This window comes from Hippocampus comes, unplaced genomic scaffold, assembly GCF_001891065.2.
Source record: "Hippocampus comes isolate QL1 unplaced genomic scaffold, H_comes_QL1_v1.1 scaffold111, whole genome shotgun sequence".
NCBI lineage: Eukaryota > Metazoa > Chordata > Actinopteri > Syngnathiformes > Syngnathidae > Hippocampus > Hippocampus comes.
In genome coordinates, this window is record NW_017805698.1 from 1,750,681 (window position 1) to 1,771,019 (window position 20,339).

Sequence of the window (20,339 nt, forward strand, 5' to 3'; positions counted from 1 at the left end):
AAAATATAAAAATGAAAACCCCACTATGTTCTTTGCTATGTTTGTATAATCGACCTGTGTAGTGCTTTGATTGAAAAATGTTAGCCAGCCTGATAATGAATAATTTAAAGTGAAGCTTAAGCCAATGTCGAGACCTGCTGAGTTGCTTTAATCTCTACAAATGATCTATCGCAGCTAATACTCATTAATTGGACGTTGCTTTACATTTTAATCGATGTTAACATTTCCGTTTTAAGAGGTACGAGATACAACCTTTTTTTTTAATGTACACATGATTATATTGAAGGTGTCCCCCCCAACAGCCCCCACCACAATTTTATGGCGTGCTCTGTAAGCCATGGTGCCCGAACATTTGCCTGAATTCCAGAATGGGTGACTGCCACCATTACTGGGGACGATAACATAACACCGTTATGTCTTATTGATTAACCCTTTCATGCACTCTGTAACCTGATCACATGATAAGCTGTCCATTGTAGTAACCGCTGTCCCTGAAAGGGTTAATTGTGACTTCACTTAGAAGCACACATGTAGTTATTTTTAAGGCACATGTGTTGTTTCACGCAAAAAAAGAGCATTTGTTAGGTAACCAGCTTAAGTCGACTTCCTAAAACTGTGCAACCTGCATGGTGATTCTTTCTGTGACATTGCAAAGGTTCTGTTCGGATTTCTTAACAGTTTTTCCCCATAGGTAATAATTGAAATTGAAGCAAGCCGAGCTTTCACAAGAATAAATCCTTCATCGCAGTCCCCCCCACCCCCACACCCACATTGATAATTTTATGACGAGATCAAAGTCAGTCAGTATGACTGCAAGTCAAGCTTATTCAGCTACACATGAAATGACTATGAGGGTTTGTCATTCCTACTTCCGTAAATGTTTTAAAACATTTTTTAAACACACCCAAAGGTGAACAGACTGTGGAACGTGAGGGCAGTTTAAATGGAATGATTTTGAAAACAAAGCAGAGACAATCTCGGGAACGAGAAAGAAAAAGTCGAAAAAGAAATGAAGAACATGAGCGGGGGGGACTACAAAACTGTCTGAGCAACGGTTTAACTGTCATTTCAACATTTTAGCAGCCAGACCAATGTAAAAAGAAAGTTAATCACTATTTTTTTAATCACTTCTGTAAATAAAATAGTCCCTCAGTTTACTGTTGCTTTTAAAGGTGATTCAGCACTAAAAATGGGTCATAATTATAACTGTGTCATGAAAATCACTGATCTCCACTTTATGATGATTTTTGACATTTTAACATCATGTCCTAAAAAAAGTGATTAGCCAAACAACCAATGAAAAATGTTTTATAGCGGCATGTTGATCATAAGAATCTCCAATTGGTGCCAGAACTGTCTTTCAAAATATGTGCAAAAAGTCCGTTTAGCACGGGAACCAATCCCAGCTGATTTGGGGTAAGAGGCGGGGTACACCCTAAACTGGTTGCCAACCAAGCACAAAGTACTTATTTAAAAAAAAAAAACAAAAACAAAAAAAAAAACTCTTGTTCACACCTAAAGAACGAGACTTAAATAAACCTGATATGCACGTTTTTAGAATATGTGAGGAAACCAGCGTACCTGGAGAAAATCCACACAAACACAAGAAGAACAGGCAAATTCACCACAGGGAGGGCGAACCCCAGATGAGGACCCCCTACCGTACGATCAGGCGGGTGTGCTAACCACTATTTCACCGCGCTGGCTAAAAATGAAAGAAATAAAAGCAACAGAATTTAGGCATCTGTCTGCTTCAAAATATCAAAACATTCAAACGTAAATGTACAACATTTTGTTCAAATTACTTTTAATGATGCTATTATTATGGCCTGGCCTATTTAATATGCCAATATTAGCTCTTTTAAAATAAATTGGAAGATTATTTTTATTTATTTTGGACATAATTAACACATGACAAAAAAATTGGCTGTTTTTCCTCTTTATTGTGAAGCTGAAGAAAAACTAAGGGACACAGTAGGGTTCATCAGTCAGATCCTCTGCCTGCGCTTCACAGCATCATTGCTGGACGCATTAAGGGAGCACAAAAAGAAGCTGCTTTATTCATTCAGTTTTTTTCGTTTTTTTCTTTCTTTCTTATCATTAATTGGCCGAGTACCAGTTGCCCGGGGCCACCAAGTTGGTGACCCCTGCTGTAGCAAGACAGCATTTCAAATTTCCACGTGTCTGATTTCTCCTTTTCTCATTTGTCAAGACAATAGATGTGATACCAGTACACAGCCAAAAAAAGTCAACGATGCAGTTATTGAGTTTTAGAGACGAAGGGGGCAGTACCCCAACTGGGTCCAGCAGATAATGGCTGCGCTAACTTTTTCTTAGCAAGTAGTGAGTGAGTTGCAGAATTCATTTGAACGAATAAACTCACGGGGCCACGTATTGGCTCACGTGTTGCTGATGTGGCCTCAATTTCCTCTCTGTGCCCCCATTCACATTCACCCAGTGATTTACGGGCGGGGTGTAGTCCGCCTTTCAACCAAAGTCAGCTAGGATAGACTCCAGCTTCGCCTCAATGTGAACTTGTCGAGCAGTGCAGAAAATGGATAGATGGTGCCTGTCTGCCTTTGTCTGTGTTCTCTGCCTAAGTTAAGGCTTCAGGACTAACATTATAAAGATTTTTCCCCCCTTTTTGAGAGGGTTTTCCAGCATATGACAGTAACTGAAGCAGTTCTATTGATCTGTGGCGTTACATTTTTTTAAATTTTATTTTATCGGATCATGGATGGGTGGATTAACCATAAAAAATTCATACCATAGAACTCAAAATAATTCATCCACTGCGATAAGTGAACTGTAGAAACGACCAAAAAAAAAAAACAAACTTAATATGTTATGTCACATGTTGTTAACTGGTGTCAACAGTAATTCAGGTCTTGCGTGATGTGCCGTCAACCTGGGTGATGTTTACCAAAAAGATTACGCTGAAATCCAAATTCCTCCACTCTGTACAGTACTGTTTGGTGCTTGCTCCAAGAAAAAAAAAAAAAAAACACATCAGTCTGAGAGTGAGTGCTGTAGTTTTCCTGGTATGTAGTTGACGCAATTGGTTGGTGCTGCATCATTTTTCTCATTTCAAAACGCTCCCCGATCCGAGCAGGGGAGAGAAGAAAGATAGAAGTTGTGGTGGCAAAAAAAGCCAGACTCTATAACATGACTAATAAGTCACATCTTATTATCCATGCTGGCGAAAGCAGAGTTTCATGTCATAATTCATGCAAATCGTACCATGCAAGCGGCTTGGTGACAGAATGAACAGCCAGCCAGTGTTTTATAATAAGTGTTTTTGAAACAGTGGGCTTGGAAGTCTGCTGCACCCACCGTTTTATTTCATATGAGGGATGGCTCTCAGTGTTGAAAAATCAACAGCATTTGTTCATGCGGACTTCAGCACCTGCCTCATGAATCTGCCCAAAAAAATAGCCATTGTGATTTTGTTGTGTGGTGCTTTCTCTTCACATTTAGGCAAGGCAAGGAAGTTGGTTTTAAAAAGCAAGTTTCACACACAAGGCAACTCAATGTGCTTCACGCAACCAATTATTAAAAATTATTAAGATTGTGCATTGACAACACGTTAAAAAATATTTAAAGGCATAGTAAGAATGTTCTGCCCACAGTAAAAGTTATGACAGTAAAATTGATTTTAAATGCCGAAAATATTTTAATCAAAGGTCCGCGCAGTAGGGGGGGAAGCATTGTATTCACCTGGATTTAAAAGCATTCACATTTGGAGCCATCTTCACTTCTGTTGCCAATTTATTCCACTTGTGTGCAGCATAACAGCTAAATGCCACTTCACCATGTTTGCTTTAAAACCTGTGATGATTTACTGATAAGAAAATAAACATACACAACAATTGTATTTGCAAATGATCAAATCACTCATTCAATGGTGACCTCTCCACCACCTGATCAACTTCACCGCAAACTTGAGGTGATCCCCAGTTGCTCGTTATGTTTGCTGGCACTGTGACTTTTTTTTTAAATCACATTCTGTGATGATGTGACCAAAAACATTAACATCACTTCTCTTTGAACCGATTCACCGCTCTTTTTCTCCTTTGTCTTCTCCTATACTGAATTTTAAGTCACCGATTGGGTCAGCTACAAACTCACAAAGGTTCGGAGACCATTCATTGATTTAATGGCCATGACTATGCATTGCCCCTCCAGATGCAGCAGTATATTTTAATAGAGAGTCAATTGAGCTTGTTAATGTGCATAAACAAACTTCTACTCCTGATATGTTATGGGTAGTTAAGCACTATGTTTTGTTTTCTCTCCACTATTTCCCAGAAACATTTGCATCGGTCTACCGACCCAAATAACACTGATGGTTCTCGATTCAATTCACTTCACAAATATGGTGGACGCACTGCTGTCATGCTTTGCCGTAAACACTGTCACCAAACGACTATCTTTGTCATTTAAAATGGAACTTTTGATCAAGTTGGGGGTCAATACTATATCTGTAAACAGTACCCCCCCCCTCCCCCGCCCCTTATATTCAGGATTCACTATTCACAAATGTACCGATTTGCAGATTTTGGGGGGGAACGGATCAGCTGAAAATTTCACCTATTTGCTTTTTTTGTTCAGGCCAAAGCCCCAGTGCCAAAGAATTATTTTGGTGGCAGGAGATGAGATTCATTTGCCAGATTGACACCATGTTGTGGCATCTATATGCAATTAAAATCCTTTTTAGGGGCGGGGCTTCTATTTCTCGCGATTCCATGTGAGTGAATGGAGCAGGAACACTATCGACAATGAACACAGTGGCAGCTGATTGTTAGTGTGCTTGGGTGCCGCCCCCCTCATTCAGTCGAGCCGCCTTGAATAAGACAGAAAAAGATAATGACAATGAAAGATTAAAATAAATATAATTTGATGTCCACAAACCCCCAATCACAACATTTAAATAACCCTTATGTGTATTACCACACCCTTAGGCAGACTGTGATCCAGATGCAGTTAGGTTAATGAAGAGTGTTCATGAAGCGTCTTACACAGGGTTACCCGAGATCATCAAAACCTGACACAATGGCCAGACGTATGGCCCGTTCACAGGCTGTGTGCCGAGAATGACTATAACGCTGACTTTTGAGAGGATGTTGCTGCTGGTGTTGATGTACGTTTACTGGGTTTGTGTTGGCTCTATTCCCACTTAACATTTTGTTGGATGTGTTTGCAAAAAATGGAAAAAAAAAAAACATCTGAAAGGCACGTTATTTTTGTGCATCTTAACCTTTGACCGAGTGTCATAATTTTTGTTTATCGTTCCAAATAAAGTCAGAATGTCAAGAGGGAATGTATTAAACTGAAGACAGATGTCCTGAATACACACACACACACACACACACACACACACACACACACACACACATAATGGCGGTATTGTGTGATGAGCATGGCCCCTCCGGTGTGGATGATCTTAAGTGACCCAGCACAACACCAAAGCACCTGCCATGCATCGTCCCGAACGCAACTCAGATTAAAAGTGATTGCTTTGGTGCGTGAGGCTGTTCCAGTAATCAGAGTACCAATCTATTCTTCTTCAGCAGCATGTTGTCACGGGCTGCCTATGCACCTCTAAGGCCTTCTCTCCTCAAACTGGCTCTGGACGTGAATCATTACAAATGATCTGCCCCGGAAAATGAGAAGGAAGAGGGCTTGGGAAGGATGCGGCAATGGGGATTGCGATGGTTTTGTTGTCACAGGCTTAGTCATGTTGGCTGTAAGAAAACGGAGTCTGTCATGGTCCATCCCAATCTTGGGTGGAGATGTTACATTCTTGCTACGGCAAGCGCAAATTTACAAGTTGTGGTTTTTAGTATGTAGAATAGCATCACACTAATGGAAATTCAGACAGAAAATTAGCAGGGAAGTGAATTCCACCACCAAAGTGAGGTCAGTTTGCCCAGATAAATCCATTAAAAAAAAAAAAAAGCGGTGTGCGTGATTGGAAATACTCTTTTTGCGGTGATGAGCAGGTTAATTGCCCATTTTGTTTATCTTCACAAACACGCCTGAAACCAATCCTCCCTCGATGCGCATTCGGATAACTAAAAACAAAGCAACAATGGATTGTTTTGGCAGGTTTGCAAATAAAGAAGTTGCAAGCTCGTAACACGGCCCCTGAAAAAAAAAAAAAAGAGAAAAGCTGCTTTCAGATCATGAGTGGCAGCCTTCCTTGTCAACCAGGGCTAACTTGAAAGCGATTCCATCATCGGCATCGCAACGCGGCCGAAGCCTCGCCCGCGGCGCACGGCCCATCACGGCTGAGCAACATGCCATCGGCTGCTCACCTCAAAGGCATTTCAGCGGCATCTTTTCAGAAGATCCAGATGTCACTGGCTTCTTAATAACCTTCTAGAGGCTAGTTGTGGTCACTGTAGCAATTACCTTTATGTCAGGCCTTAAAAGATACGCCTACCCACGGGACAAGCAGAGCCAGTCGGTTCGGTTGCGCTCATTACAGATTAATGTCGAGGCTGATCCAGCCTCCGTATTCGGCAGGGCGCGGGGCAGAATTCAAGTTTCAACAAAATCTCTTGACATACCGTACCTGATTTGATGAAATAGGCATTAAAGTGTGAATCATGTGGAACTAACTCCACGTTCATGCAGTCTGTCTTCTTCAAATCACCCTCACAGCAAAAGCACATGTACCGAACAATGTCTTGCCATTACATCTGTGATCAGTTGTCATTTTCTGGCATGTGCGGTGTGTGCGGCCGCACAGAGCGGCAGTTGACTGCTTTAAGATATGGTTTTTCTGTTGCGTAATGTCACCGTGTGTGCATGATTGGCATTTGTATGGGCAATTTGCGCCCCAGTGTGGAAACGCCGTCTGTTAGCACTGTTCTGAGAGATGCATAGCAACATATCATCTCTCAAGTGCAACTGTGACATTGAATAAATGTCAAGGCTGGTTACCCAGGTTGTTATTGCTGTTTATCTTTTAATCATCGATATCTCTCATAGAATGTGAAAAAAAAAGATTTTGCTTCAAAAAAAGTCCAATCGAATTGTTGATGTAAAAACAAAGTAGTCACACTGGCAATAACATTTTTGCATGACGGTTCTTTCAGGGTTTTTATTCAGTGGTGCGATGCAAGAATCACGTGTGTTTTTTTTTTTCTGAGAATAATATTTAACTATCCAAACTCTGGATTTTTCAAGTTGCAGTACCCTTTTTTTGTGCTACTAAATTCGCACCCGAATAGGCTCAGTGTGTGTTTCTTTCACTGGCACCAACCTCGAATGCATCTCTGTGCATCCACTATTAAAACACATTTTCACAAATTGGATGATTAACGGGAGTGATGTATAAGCTACGCTTTCCTGTGCGTATAAGCCTTGAGATAATTTTAAGATGAAAAATAACATTAATAGATGTTTACATTTAGTAACTTCATTACATTACTAATGGAAAGTGGACCTGATCATGTTATACAAAATGCAAATAAAACGTACTCCTGTATATACAAAGTGGTACAACAACAAAAAAATGCTACCTGTTTTGCCATATTGTCAAAAGGCAGGCAGAAGGTTCCACACTAACTAAGATGCAGATATACATTTTAAGGCAATTATACATATAGAGTGCTGGCCATGTATTAATTATAGCACAATTCCTGTCTTCTTGTGTACCTTCATAAACATAGTTGCACTTTTCTGCGGTGACACCCAATCGCATTGTTGATATATGATGTGTAATTATTTGTTCGTCACTTCGGAGTTAACTCAGGAGTGTTAATTATGCATGATTATAGTAAATGAGTGTGCCAGGCGTCGTCAGGCTTGAGCGTGTGTCGCAGACATTGGCAATATTTACCACTCGTCTTTGCCTTGCGCTGTTCAAATGAGTTCTACTGTTCTCAAATTCCATGAGGCTGCACTTATTACCATTATAATGTCGCATTTCAAGTCGCCCTGAAACGCCTCGAGCACCGTAGCACAGATTAAGAAATCTTAATTAAGCTTTTTGTAGATTCTCCTTCATAAGACCTTGCCTCATATTTTCGTTGTTTTGTTGTACAAAAAGTGATTTTTTTTCTTCTTCTTTTTTTCCTCCCCCTCTCTCTCATGGCTGAGTTTCTAAGACATCACTTGTGCCTAAATGAGCGAGATGTGTGTGTGCGAGTGCGTGCGTTGTCGCAGAGTGACAGTGAGAGAGCGGCAACGTGAAGCTTAAGACATCAGTGAAGGATTTCAGGTTCTCCGTGCTTCATCTGTCTCGGCGCATTTAAGTAGATATGTCCTCTCTTCATCCCCGTGTTGCCACTGCAATTTCCCTCATTGCTCATCATACTTAAACTTCTCCTCTCATTTGCATTATAAACCTCATACAAAGCTCACCTGAGAGGAAGAGAACATTTGGTTACCCCATTAGAGCTCACTGGCTCATGGTTGTAACCACACATTATGAGTTACTACAGTGGACAGCTTATCATGTTATCAAGTTACAGCTTATCGTTATTGGTGCATGGAAGGGTTAATAAAAAGCTATTACTAACAACTTCGGAAAAGAAAAAAAGTTGTCAGAAAAATAAATACTCAAGCCAAGTACCTGAAAAATCTACTGAGTGATATATTTGTAATGTCTTAACTTCCCATTAGTGATAAACAGTCAGAGTTAAAATGCTGCAATGTATAATGTGGAATGGAAGGTTTTTATGTAACTCCTAGCAGACAGACCTAGTTTGGGAGTTCAGTACACATGTGCTTCACTTAGGCTTAGAGCAAAATGGTAATTACTCTGGAAGTAGCGCACAGCAGCTCAGTGAGAGTTTAAACAGCCGCTGCTCTCAATGCTTTCAACATCTGCTTCTTGCAGTGATCCCCGCAACCGGGCCTGGGGAAAGCCGGCGCTAATTACTAATAAAACTAGCTAATCTTATTGCGGTGAATTATTAACGCTTTATCTGAAGTGGACCAGGAATCGCTCCTGAGGCTAAACAGCTTTGAGGCACAAGGAGGATCATAGTTCAGTGCCGCATCTGGATTAGCACTTAGCACGTACTTAACTAGATGAAGGGCTTGTTTTATTGTTGGCCACCGTCACATGTCAAGGTTCACAGGGCACGCAGCATCTGAGAATTTCAGTTCTGGTTTCCGACCGAGTGGCATGTTGAGAAGATTTTACTTGTCTTAGCTACTTGACACGTACTTACAATACATTTAGTAAAGTAATATCATACGAGAGGGAGTGATAATGTCCTGTTTATCACAGCAGCTGTGATACAGTTGTGGTGGCTGAGTGCTGAAAACAATCAGAGCTGTGATATATACACTTACACTACAACATCTCAACCTACAGTGTGATACGGCTTTTAAACAACAGCATACAAGCGCCTTTTCGCTGGCGTCGAGCGGAATACTCATTCCACCAAAATCAGCACTTTTCAGGCAACCCACAAACCAACTTGTTTGTTCAACCATTATCTTTGCCTCAGTGGTGTTAGCCACAGAGTTAGCCGTTAGCATGACAATCTAACTAAATCAAAGCATTACCCAGTACGCTAGAAAGGGTATAGTCAAGTCAGCTGGCTTCATTTTGGATTTCTCGACTACTTTGTGTAACTTTTGTTTGTGGTGGACAACCAACTAAATTATTGAATAGCGGGAGAAGTACTAGATTTTTAAAAAAATAAAACCGTGAAAGAAGCCTCATTTGCTTCATTTTTCAGTCAGTGGTGACTGTCCTGTTAGCATGTCATGCTAAGGACTAACTCAACAGCCAACTCTACAGATTACTGCAAGATGTGTTAGCAGCGCAGAATAACTGAATAGCTAAACAAATCATAATTTGTTGTCCTTGTAGTTTTTTTTTAACAGTTCTATAGGTGCTATTTATTAGTTAATCAGTATCGCTTAGTTATGAGTACTATACTGAAAAAAATCAAGATATGATTATATGAGCCACAGCTATAGCTTCCTCAAGCATCTTCAAAACACATTCAAAATAAATCTTGCTCTGACGACTGGCAGAAAAATGTTGGTGCTCAGACACAAATGAGGAATATTACTTCTACAAGTCAGTTGTCTTGCTGAACACTGATACTGTAATAGTCACTTTTCATTGAGGATAAATAATATATGTCATTAAGTGTCGTTAAAACCGCCACTATCGATACTAATGTTCACATGTCAATGGTGTTTTCCATGATATGTTAGCATTTGTTAGCTACTGGGCTATTCTAAAGCCAACAATTTTTGGTTGTTTTAAATAACCAATATGTCATTCTCTGATAATGTTTAGGTTCACACCAAATGAATGGTCATTTGCATAATTGTTCATTAGCGCCTCTTATGTGTGTTTTGTTTTCTCCAAAGGCCGCATGCAGCAAAGTACGCGGGGGAGCCACGGAGTTGATGGAGTGGGGGGACAGCACACACAAACTCTCGACTCCCACGGGCGCCAGTCCTCGGATCCTCAACCCCTTGCGTTTGTTCGCCAGGGCCTCCCCTGGGTTCAAGAGCGACATCAGGGAAATGTCCTACATCCAGAACATGGAGGACTTCTGGGACTGGTTATCTAACCAGACAGATGTTCAGGATCCGCAAGCCAGAACTAAACGGAGGCCCATTGTCAAGACCGGCAAGTTCAAAAAGATGTTCGGGTGGGGCGACTTCCACTCCAACATCAAAACGGTCAAACTCAACCTGCTGATCACGGGGAAGATCGTGGACCACGGCAACGGCACCTTCAGCGTTTACTTCCGCCACAACTCCACGGGCCTGGGCAATGTGTCGGTGAGCCTGGTGCCACCCTCCAAGGTGGTGGAGTTCGAGGTGGCCCAGCAGTCCACGTTGGAGACCAAAGACACCAAGTCCTTCAACTGCCGCATTGAGTATGAGAAGACGGACCGCAACAAGAAGACGGCGCTGTGCAGCTTCGACCCGTCCAAGGTTTGCTATCAGGAGCAGACACAGAGTCACGTATCCTGGCTCTGCTCCAAGCCCTTCAAGGTCATATGCATCTATATCGCCTTCTACAGCGTGGACTATAAACTTGTGCAGAAGGTCTGCCCTGACTACAACTACCACAGTGACACGCCGTATTCCTCCACGGGATAGTGTGTGTATGGGTGAATGTGTGAGGGCGTGCACCTTTTGTTTGACCTTCAAATCATGCTTTTGTCAGCCTCTAAGGCAGAGGTGTCCAAACATTTTCCTCTGAGGGCCGCACACACAAATACGCGAGGGCGCAGCCACCCCTGTGAAAATCTTCAACTTTGATTTATCAAACATGCTAAAACCAATCTATCAGGCAATTAAATACTTATTTTTTAAAACTGCTGCACTTCAACTTTCTGTTGAAGACCCTGTAAACTGAATTCAAAGATTTGTAGGACAGAAATGGCGCAGAGTCCCTCCACGACTACTAAATCAGAATTTGAATACCTTTGTTTGCATCAGTGGTTGTCAATTGCAAATTAGTGTCATAGGAAAAATGTAAACCCTGAATAGACAAGAGACCATGACAAACCTTTGAGAGGTGAGTTATTAAAGTCTTATTGACTTGCATGAAAGGAGACAGTTCGACTGCAAGCAGGCTAATGGATGCAAAGACGTCCCCAACTATTTTTTAAGTACAGTCGAACACTATCCAGTTAGATAGCGAGCTATGCTTCCACCCTGAAAATGCATCTACAACAATTTACAGACTAACATAGTGTCATTAGCAAAATTTCTCCTGAAGAAGTGAATCCACCAGCCGAGAGAAGCCATGGAACCTTGTTAGCTAGTAAGTGGTGAACGCTTCTTGTTACTATGTTATTATTTTTATTTATTTATTTATTTTTTATTGATGAATGGATGGCGGGCAATAGTTTGGACACCCCTGGTCTGAGCTCTTCATCCTCCTCTACACTCCTAAAGAGGTGCAACTACAAAAACTCGTATGAATTGTACAGACAACTTCAACATGCTCTCTCATGTGAATTGAAGCCCCTGTTTTCACCATCCATTCATTTTCTGTAGAATACAGTGATTATCGTAAGTAATTAAGAACATTTCATTTTTCTGGCACTTTTCAGAGAGATCACTCACAAAGTGATGTCATCGTTAAATACAGGAATACAAAATAAAATCAAATAAATTAGCATTCTGGTATTCGATTCCATTCTCAGTTTGCGGGTGAGCTGCCTATCCCAGCTAAATTTGGGCAAGAGGCAGGGTCAAGCCTGAACTGCCTGCCTTCCTTGTCGCATAGCAATTTTATTTATTTATTTTTTGTTGAGGGGTGAAGAGGGATATGTAAAAATGACAGCTTTTATACCGTAACATTTGACAGCAATCTTTTATTGGGGTACAATTCAGTAGTCCAGGGTGGAGCTGAACCAATGGTGGGCCATGCATTTGGTACCTTCAGTGGGCACTACTGCCACGACCACGCTGCGTTTAGAGTAAGCATCATTAAAGAAAAAAAACCCACACAGAATATAAAAGCACACATCTATTGCTGGTTAAATCATCTGCAACAGTTCAGAAGCGATATTTGATAACATGACAAAAACATTTTAAGTTTAAACCACTCACCAGAGATGCCGATCACTAAATGTCTTTGTCCAGATTGCAATCGATGTGTTTTGTTTGCCAAAGTTGTTCCTTCAACACATTTACGGGTATTGATATGAACATTCATGAACATTTGACATAGCGTACCATTTCGACTGTTTTCATACAGCTTGGTTGCCACTTCACTTCATCTGCATCCACCCCGACTGACACTGAAAGCAGTGCTATACCGCAACTGGCAAGAGCGTCTGGCTCTCACGGTCGTTAGTTTGCACGCATTCAGTGTCTCTGTGAAAAAAGACAAAACCTTTGGTACTTTTGATTTTTAAAAAAAAACAGTTTTCCCCTCGCCTTCTCCTATTCTCCACTCCAATTGGGTAACTGAGAGGAAATTGCATGAGAAGGGCACTTTGTAAAGCGCAGCTAATTGGGACGTTGTCCAGATGTTACGTTAAAGGCTAGGTCACAGGCGGGTTGGAGGGTGCGTACCACACTTCCAACATTGTCAAACTACACTTCGGGAATGAAAATGTAACATAATGTAATGTAACATTTATCACGAGGTCTTATTATTTTAGATTCGTATTAGTTCGAGACAGCTGTTTAGCACAAAAGAGTTGTGAATAATAGACTCACCCTTGACAGCCGATGTGCAATCCTTCTCTCTTATCAAGGCGTTTATTGATGGTTTCAGGCTAATATTAAGCGCGACTCACAAAAAGAGTCCAGAGGAATCATTAATCATTAGCATATGCCTGCTTGCTAAATATGTAGTTGCGCGCTCATCCTTCACCGTCATCATCATTACGGTGCACTACAGGCAGTATGTTTGCCGGATGAACGTGAAGGCATCGTGCTGCATTGAAGTGTGAGTGTGACACACAATTATCAACGCTTGACACGTTCTCCGAACAGGCTTCCTTTCATTAACTTTAAATGTGTGGGCGAAAAAATATGAAGGTGGCGAGGAGGGTGTCACGATGGACATTTAATAAGGAAATACACACACACACACACACACACACACACACACACACACACACACACACACACACAAAACGCTGTACAGTAGATCGACTTGACACTTTTTTGTATCAAACCTTGTCTTATAGTGAAGTGTGTCATGTGCTTAGACTGTTAAAAGACAGTTGAAGGCCACATGTACAATTTTGGTTTGTCTGTATTTCATGTCTTTTTTTTCCCCTCCATCAGCTGTACAGTAAAAAGATCCATGCAGGAGGGGACTTGTATCATATGAAAAGAACTCATTTGGAGTTGGTCTTTTGAGTTCCTCCTCCTTCTGTGTACATTCTGTGTATTAAAGTGTCGAAAAATGAAACCTTACAGATTCACACTTGAAATCATTGGTTTCAAAGAAAAATCCTGTACACATCTAAGTGGACTGACTGTTCCTCTGAATTCTGGTGTTTGTAGATAAATGTCCAATGTACCTACCGTATTTGACTTCCTGATTGCTTTTTTTTTTCTTTTTGGACAGTCTAAAAACCTTAATGCAAGTGTAAAAAAAAGCTTAAAGTAGAAGTCAGAACATTTTCGTTATTGATGTTCTGTGCCCCCCCCCCCCCCCCCCGGCGGACTGCGTGCTTTTTTTTTTTTTGGCGTTTGTGAAATATGAATTAAGCATTAAAAAATCCACTCGTTTTTATTCATCTCATGGAGTGGCCATCTTCCTTTGAACTGCTACTTGCTATCGACTAAAAATGACATCAGAGAGCCTAAGGGCTTAGGTAATGACCAATCACAGCTCACCTGTTTTCTGATTTGGACAAGATTTGCCTGCAGGATGAGCCCTTGGACACTGTGATGTCATTTTCAGTCGACAGCGAGTGGCAGTAAAAAGCAAAATGGCCGCCCCCTGAGATGGATAAAAACAGGTGGATTTTTCTGATCAATTCATATTCCACAAATGCAATATTAATCAGAATACCTTGTTTAGACTAGTGGAGTGTATAGAAGATATTATTGTAAGGATTTTTATTTTTTTTAACTTTACCTCATGTAGCTTCATGTCAGAAAAATATGTTCAATCGTCACCAAAATAAATGATTTCATCTGTACTTATGCCCATATCAAACTCTGCAAAAATTAGATCGATCGCCTCGATATTTTAGATTTTCAGGGCGTTAAGCGTTTTCTTCATGAAGCAACATCTAAGTTTCTTTTGTGAGTGCCTACCAAGAGGGAAAAGGCTTAACATCCATAAAATCCAAAACATTGGGCAATCGTTTTCATATTTTCAAAGGTTGAAGTGGGCATGAATAGAGAACTGCGCATGAATTAGGGTGACGATTGATCACCGTTTTCAAACATTATGCATTTTTACATTTAAGCATTTTAGACTGTCCCCTATTTTCCTTTTAGATTTGTTCCAAAGGAGCCCTGTGCTGTGTATACTGGAAGTCCAAACGTTAATTTTTTGGGGAGGTGGGGGGTTACTTTAATCGCCAATGATTCCATTGTCAACTTATGGCATTAAAGTTGATTTAAACTTCACCAGAGTTTGTCTGGGTTCACATTCGTCACCTGCATTGTTATTTATTTATTAATTTTATTCCCACAAGGGCGTCTCGGCAGACTAAACAGCGTTTTCACAAATGCATGTTAGCGAAGCTTCTAATAGCCAATACATCTGTGTCCGCAGGCGTGTGATACCAGAGGTACACCTCAGGGAGCACATCCATTCTGCTGGGGCCGCGGGCGACAGGCTTCTTTTCATTGGCTTCCATTACTCTTATCTGATCAGGGCCAGGTATCCTCTCCTCCGCCATCAAGATACTCCCAGGTCGCCCTGACCGACAGGGCCCGCATCCTTCCATCAGCACACGCTTTTATCACTCGCACTTAAACATCACGCCCAACATGAAGGCTAATTTTCCAATGTCATACTGTATATCCGAGGGACACAAGTAAACATTCACCATCCAAAGTTAAGAGGAATTGTGCTTGCATCAGTGCTGGAATTTGAGAGAAGCACACTAAATTCATGGAGGCACAAGTGCCTCTCAAAAAAGTAGAATGTTCTCTAAAAGTTCTTCATTCAATTATAAAAGTGTAATATAAACAGATAGATGAGTAGGAAACTACCTGGTACTCTGAAGTGGGCTTTCCCAATTCCAATATCCGTTTGATTTGATTCTGAAATCTGTTCAGGATTTTTTTTTTTTATTGGTTTTTAGAATTAATCACATTCAAACTTGTGAAAAGATGGGTCAGAACACACCTGTGGATGATGAAAAGGAAAGTAGGATTTGATCACACACTTTACAGGGGCAGCAGGTGGACACATCTAGGTTGCCATCCACTTTGAAGACGTTAGCTTTTACATCACGTGGAACAAGTTCACGTTGGCCCGCTTACATCAGGGTTCCCACTCTTCCACTTGCTTTTTATTTACGGACCTTTTAAGGACATTTGAGGGCTAATTTAGGACTTTTTCTCCATTCAGCAGGGGATTCACGGTGGATTTAATGAACAGAAAGCCACATATCACTGAGCAGGTGTTCAATTCATTGCTGCCAAAGGAAGGGCACATCTTTATTTTTAGGGGCAAACAGCTCACCCTTTATTTGACATACTGTTTGTCAAATTGGCCCGAAATGACCCGAAGTGATCACTTTATCATCATCAGAACTAATCGGAGAAGGCATGTAGCCCATAAGCGGGGTTTGAGGGGAAGGGTACCAGGTGCATTTCCCAACAAAACGATTAATCGGAAGGGTGGGGAAAATGACATGCAAATTAAATGAACACCACAGGTTAATTTTTAAGGCTTTTTATTGATTTTAGAAGCTTTCTCTAAAAATTAAGGACAATTAAGAACATAGTTTTACAACTTATTTATATTACAAAACGTCTTACTATACATGGTCCTTTTTTCGGCCCAAAACGCCTGAACAAACATGGTCCTTTTTTTCGTCTTAAAACGCCTTACAATACATGGTTGTTTTTTTCAACCCAAAACGCCTTACTATACATGGTGGGCCTTTTTTTTCGGCACAGAACGCCTTACAATACATGGATGTTTTTTTTCGGCCAAAAACGCCTTACAGTACATGGTGATTTTTTTCGGCCCGAAACGCCTGACTGTACATGGTCGTTTCTTTTCGGCCAAAAACGCCTAACTATATATGGTCGTTTTTTTTCGGCCAAAAAAGCCTTCCTATACATGGTCGTTTTTTCGGCTAAAAATGCCTTACAAAACATGGTCGTTTTTTTCGGCCCAAAACGTCTTCCTATACATGGTCGTTTTTTTCGGACAAAAACATCTTCCTATACATGGTCCTTTTTTTCGGTCCAAAACGCTTTACTATACATGGTCGTTTTTTTTTGGCCCAAAACGCCTTACTATTCATTGTCGTTTTTTTTCGGCCCAAAACGCCTGACTATACATGGTCGTTTTTTTAGGCCTAAAATGCCTTACCATACGTGGTTGTTTTTTTCGGCCCAAAACGCCTTACTATTCATGGTCGTTTTTTTTCGGCCAAAAACACCTTACCAAACATGGTAATTTTTTTTCGGCCCAAAACGCCTTACTATACATGGTCGTTTTTTTCGGCCCAAAACGCCTTACAAAACATGGTCGTTTTTGTTCGGCCCAAAACGACTTACTATACATGGTCGTTTTTTTCGGCCCAAAACGCCTCACTATACATGGTCGTTTTTTTCGGCCCAAAACGCCTTCCTAAACATGGTCGTTTTTTTCGGCCCAAAACGCCTCACTATACATGGTCGTTTTTTTCGGCCCAAAACGCCTTATTATACATGGTCGTTTTTTTAGGCCCAAAACGCCTGACTATACATGGTCGTTTTTTTCGGCTAAAAATGCCTTACAAAACATGGTCGTTTTTTTCGGCCCAAAACGCCTTACTATACATGGTTGTTTTTTTCGGCCCAAAACGCCTTACTATTCATGGTCATTTTTTTTCGGCCAAAAACGCCTTACCAAACTTGGTCGTTTTTTTTCAGCCCAAAACGCCTCACTATACATGGTCGTTTTTTTCAGCCCAAAACGGCTTACTATACATAGTCGTTTTTTTTTCGGGCAAAAAAGCCTTCCTGTACATGGTCGTTTTTTTCAGCACAAAACGCCTTACTATACATGGTCTTTTTTTTCGACTAATACGCCTTATTATATATATGGTCATTTTTTTCGGCCCAAAACGCCTTACAACACATGGTTGTTTTTTTTCGACTCAAAACGCTTTACTATACATGGTCGCTTTTTTCGGCCCAAAACGCCTTACTATACATGGTTGTTTTTTTCGGCCCAAAACGCCTTATTATACATGGTCGTTTTTTTCGGCCCAAAACGCCTTACCAAACATGGTCCTTTTTTTTGGCCCGAAAGGCCTTACTATACATGGTCGTTTTTTTTTCGGCTAAAAATGCCTTACTATACATGTTTGTTTTTTTCAGCACAAAACGCCTTACTATACAGGGTTGTTTTTTTCGGCCCCTAAACGCCTTGTCAAACATGGTCCTTTTTTTTGGCACAAAACGCCTTCCTATAGATGGTCGTTTTTTTTTTTCGGCTAAAAAACCCTTACTGTACATGGTTGTTTTTTTCAACACAAAACGCCTTCCTATACATGGTCGTTTTTTTCGGCCAAAAACCCCTTACTGTACATGGTCGTTTTTTTTTCGGCCCAAAACGGCTTACTATACATGGTTGTTTTTTTCGGCCAAAAATGCCTTATTATACATAGTCGTTTTTTTCAGCCCAAAACGCCTTCCTTCCTTTACATGGTTGTTTTTTTCGGCCTAAAACGCCTTACTATACATGGTTGTTTTTTTCGGCCTAAAACGCCTTACTATACATGGTTGTTTTTTTCAGCTCAAAACGTCTTACTGTACATGGTCGTTTTTTTTCGGCCAAAAACGCCGGACCAATCATGGTCGTTTTTTTCTGCCCAAAACACCTTACTATACATGGTTGTTTTTTTCAGCACAAAACGTCTTACTGTACATGGTCGTTTTTTTCAGCCCAAAACGCCTGACCAATCATGGTCGTTTTTTTCGGCCCAAAACGCTTTACTATACATAGTCGTTTTTTTCGCCCCAAAACGCCTTACTATACATGGTCGTTTTTTTCGGCTAAAAATACATGGTTGTTTTTTTCGGCCAAAAATGCCTTATTATACATAGTCGTTTTTTTCAGCCCAAAACGCCTTCCTTCCTTTACATGGTTGTTTTTTTCGGCCTAAAACGCCTTACTATACATGGTAATTTTTTTTGGCCCAAAACGCCTTACTGTACATGGTCGTTTTTTTTCGGCCAAAAACGCCGGACCAATCATGGTCGTTTTTTTCTGCCCAAAACACCTTACTATACATGGTTGTTTTTTTCAGCACAAAACGTCTTACTGTACATGGTCGTTTTTTTCAGCCCAAAACGCCTGACCAATCATGGTCGTTTTTTTCGGCCCAAAACGGCCTACTATACATGGTCGTTTTTTTCTGCTAATAACGCCTTCCTATACATGGTTGTTTTTTTTCGACCCAAAACGCCTTACTTTGAAATGGTCGTTTTTTTCAGTACAAAATGCCTTACTTTACATGGTCGTTTTTTTCGGCCCAAAACGCCTTCCTATACATGGTCCTTTTTTTCGGCTAAAAATGCCTTACTATATTAGGTCGTTTTTTTCGGCCCAAAACGCCATAGTATACATGGTTGTTTTTTTTCGGATCAAAACGCCTTACTATACATGGTCGTTTTTTTCGGCCCAAAACGCCTGACCAATCATGGTCGTTTTTTTCGGCCCAAAACGGCCTACTATACATGGTCGTTTTTTTCTGCTAATAACGCCTTCCTATACATGGTCATTTTTTTCGGCCCAAAACGCCCTACTATACATGGTCGTTTTTTTCTGCTAATAACGCCTTCCTATACATGGTTGTTTTTTTTCGACCCAAAACGCCTTACTTTGAAATGGTCGTTTTTTTCAGTACAAAATGCCTTACTTTACATGGTCGTTTTTTTCGGCCCAAAACGCCTTCCTATACATGGTCCTTTTTTTCGGCTAAAAATGCCTTACTATATTAGGTCGTTTTTTTCGGCCCAAAACGCCATAGTATACATGGTTGTTTTTTTTCGGATCAAAACGCCTTACTATACATGGTCGTTTTTTTCGGCCAAAAACGCCTTCCCAAACATGGTCTTTTTTTTCGGCCAAAAACGCCTTACTATACATGGTCGTTTTTTTCGGCTAAAAATGCCTTACTATATTAGGTCGTTTTTTTCGGCCCAAAACGCCTTACTATACATGGTCGTTTTTTTCGGCCCAAAACGCCTTACCAAACATGGTCGTTTTTTTCAGCCCAGAAGGCCTTATAATACATGGTCGTTTTTTTTTCAGCCCAGAAAACCTTACAATATATGGTCGTTTTTTTCGGCTAAAAACGCCTTACCATACAATTTTTTTTTTGCGGCAAAAAGCGCCTTACTATACATGGTCGTTTTTTTCGGCCCAAAACGCCTTACTATACATGGTCCTTTTTTTCAGCCCAAAACGCCGTACTATACACGGTCGTTTTTTTCGGCCCAAAACGCCTTCTTATACATGGTCATTTTTTTTGGTCCAAAACGCCCTACTATACATGGTCGTTTTTTTCGGCCAAAAACGGCTTACTTTTCATGGTTGTTTTTTTCAGCACAAAACACCTTACTATACATGGTCGTTTTTTTCGGCCAAAAACGCCCTACTATACATGGTCGTTTTTTTCTGCGAATAACGCCTTCCTATACATGGTTGTTTTTTCGACCCAAAACGCCTTACTATAAAA

General features: G+C 40.7%; 1 protein-coding gene and 1 long non-coding RNA gene across 2 annotated transcripts in view; one reads left to right on the forward strand and one right to left on the reverse strand.

Moving 5' to 3' along the window:
- The window catches only part of nxph2a (neurexophilin 2a), a 19,063-nt gene extending 7,254 nt beyond the window's left edge, over positions 1-11,809 (forward strand). The window contains exon 4 of the mRNA XM_019882555.1: positions 10,351-11,809. Within this exon, the coding sequence (XP_019738114.1) occupies positions 10,351-11,094 (744 nt within the window). The 3' untranslated portion in view covers positions 11,095-11,809. The remainder of the gene's footprint in view (positions 1-10,350) is intronic.
- On the reverse strand, positions 11,289-13,545 carry LOC109523415 (uncharacterized). The gene is made up of 3 exons (XR_002169758.1): positions 11,540-13,545; positions 11,503-11,506; positions 11,289-11,298 (listed from the first exon to the last, which is right to left on the reverse strand). It is a non-coding gene; the product is annotated as an uncharacterized LOC109523415 (long non-coding RNA).
- Positions 13,546-20,339: the final 6,794 nt, after the last annotated feature.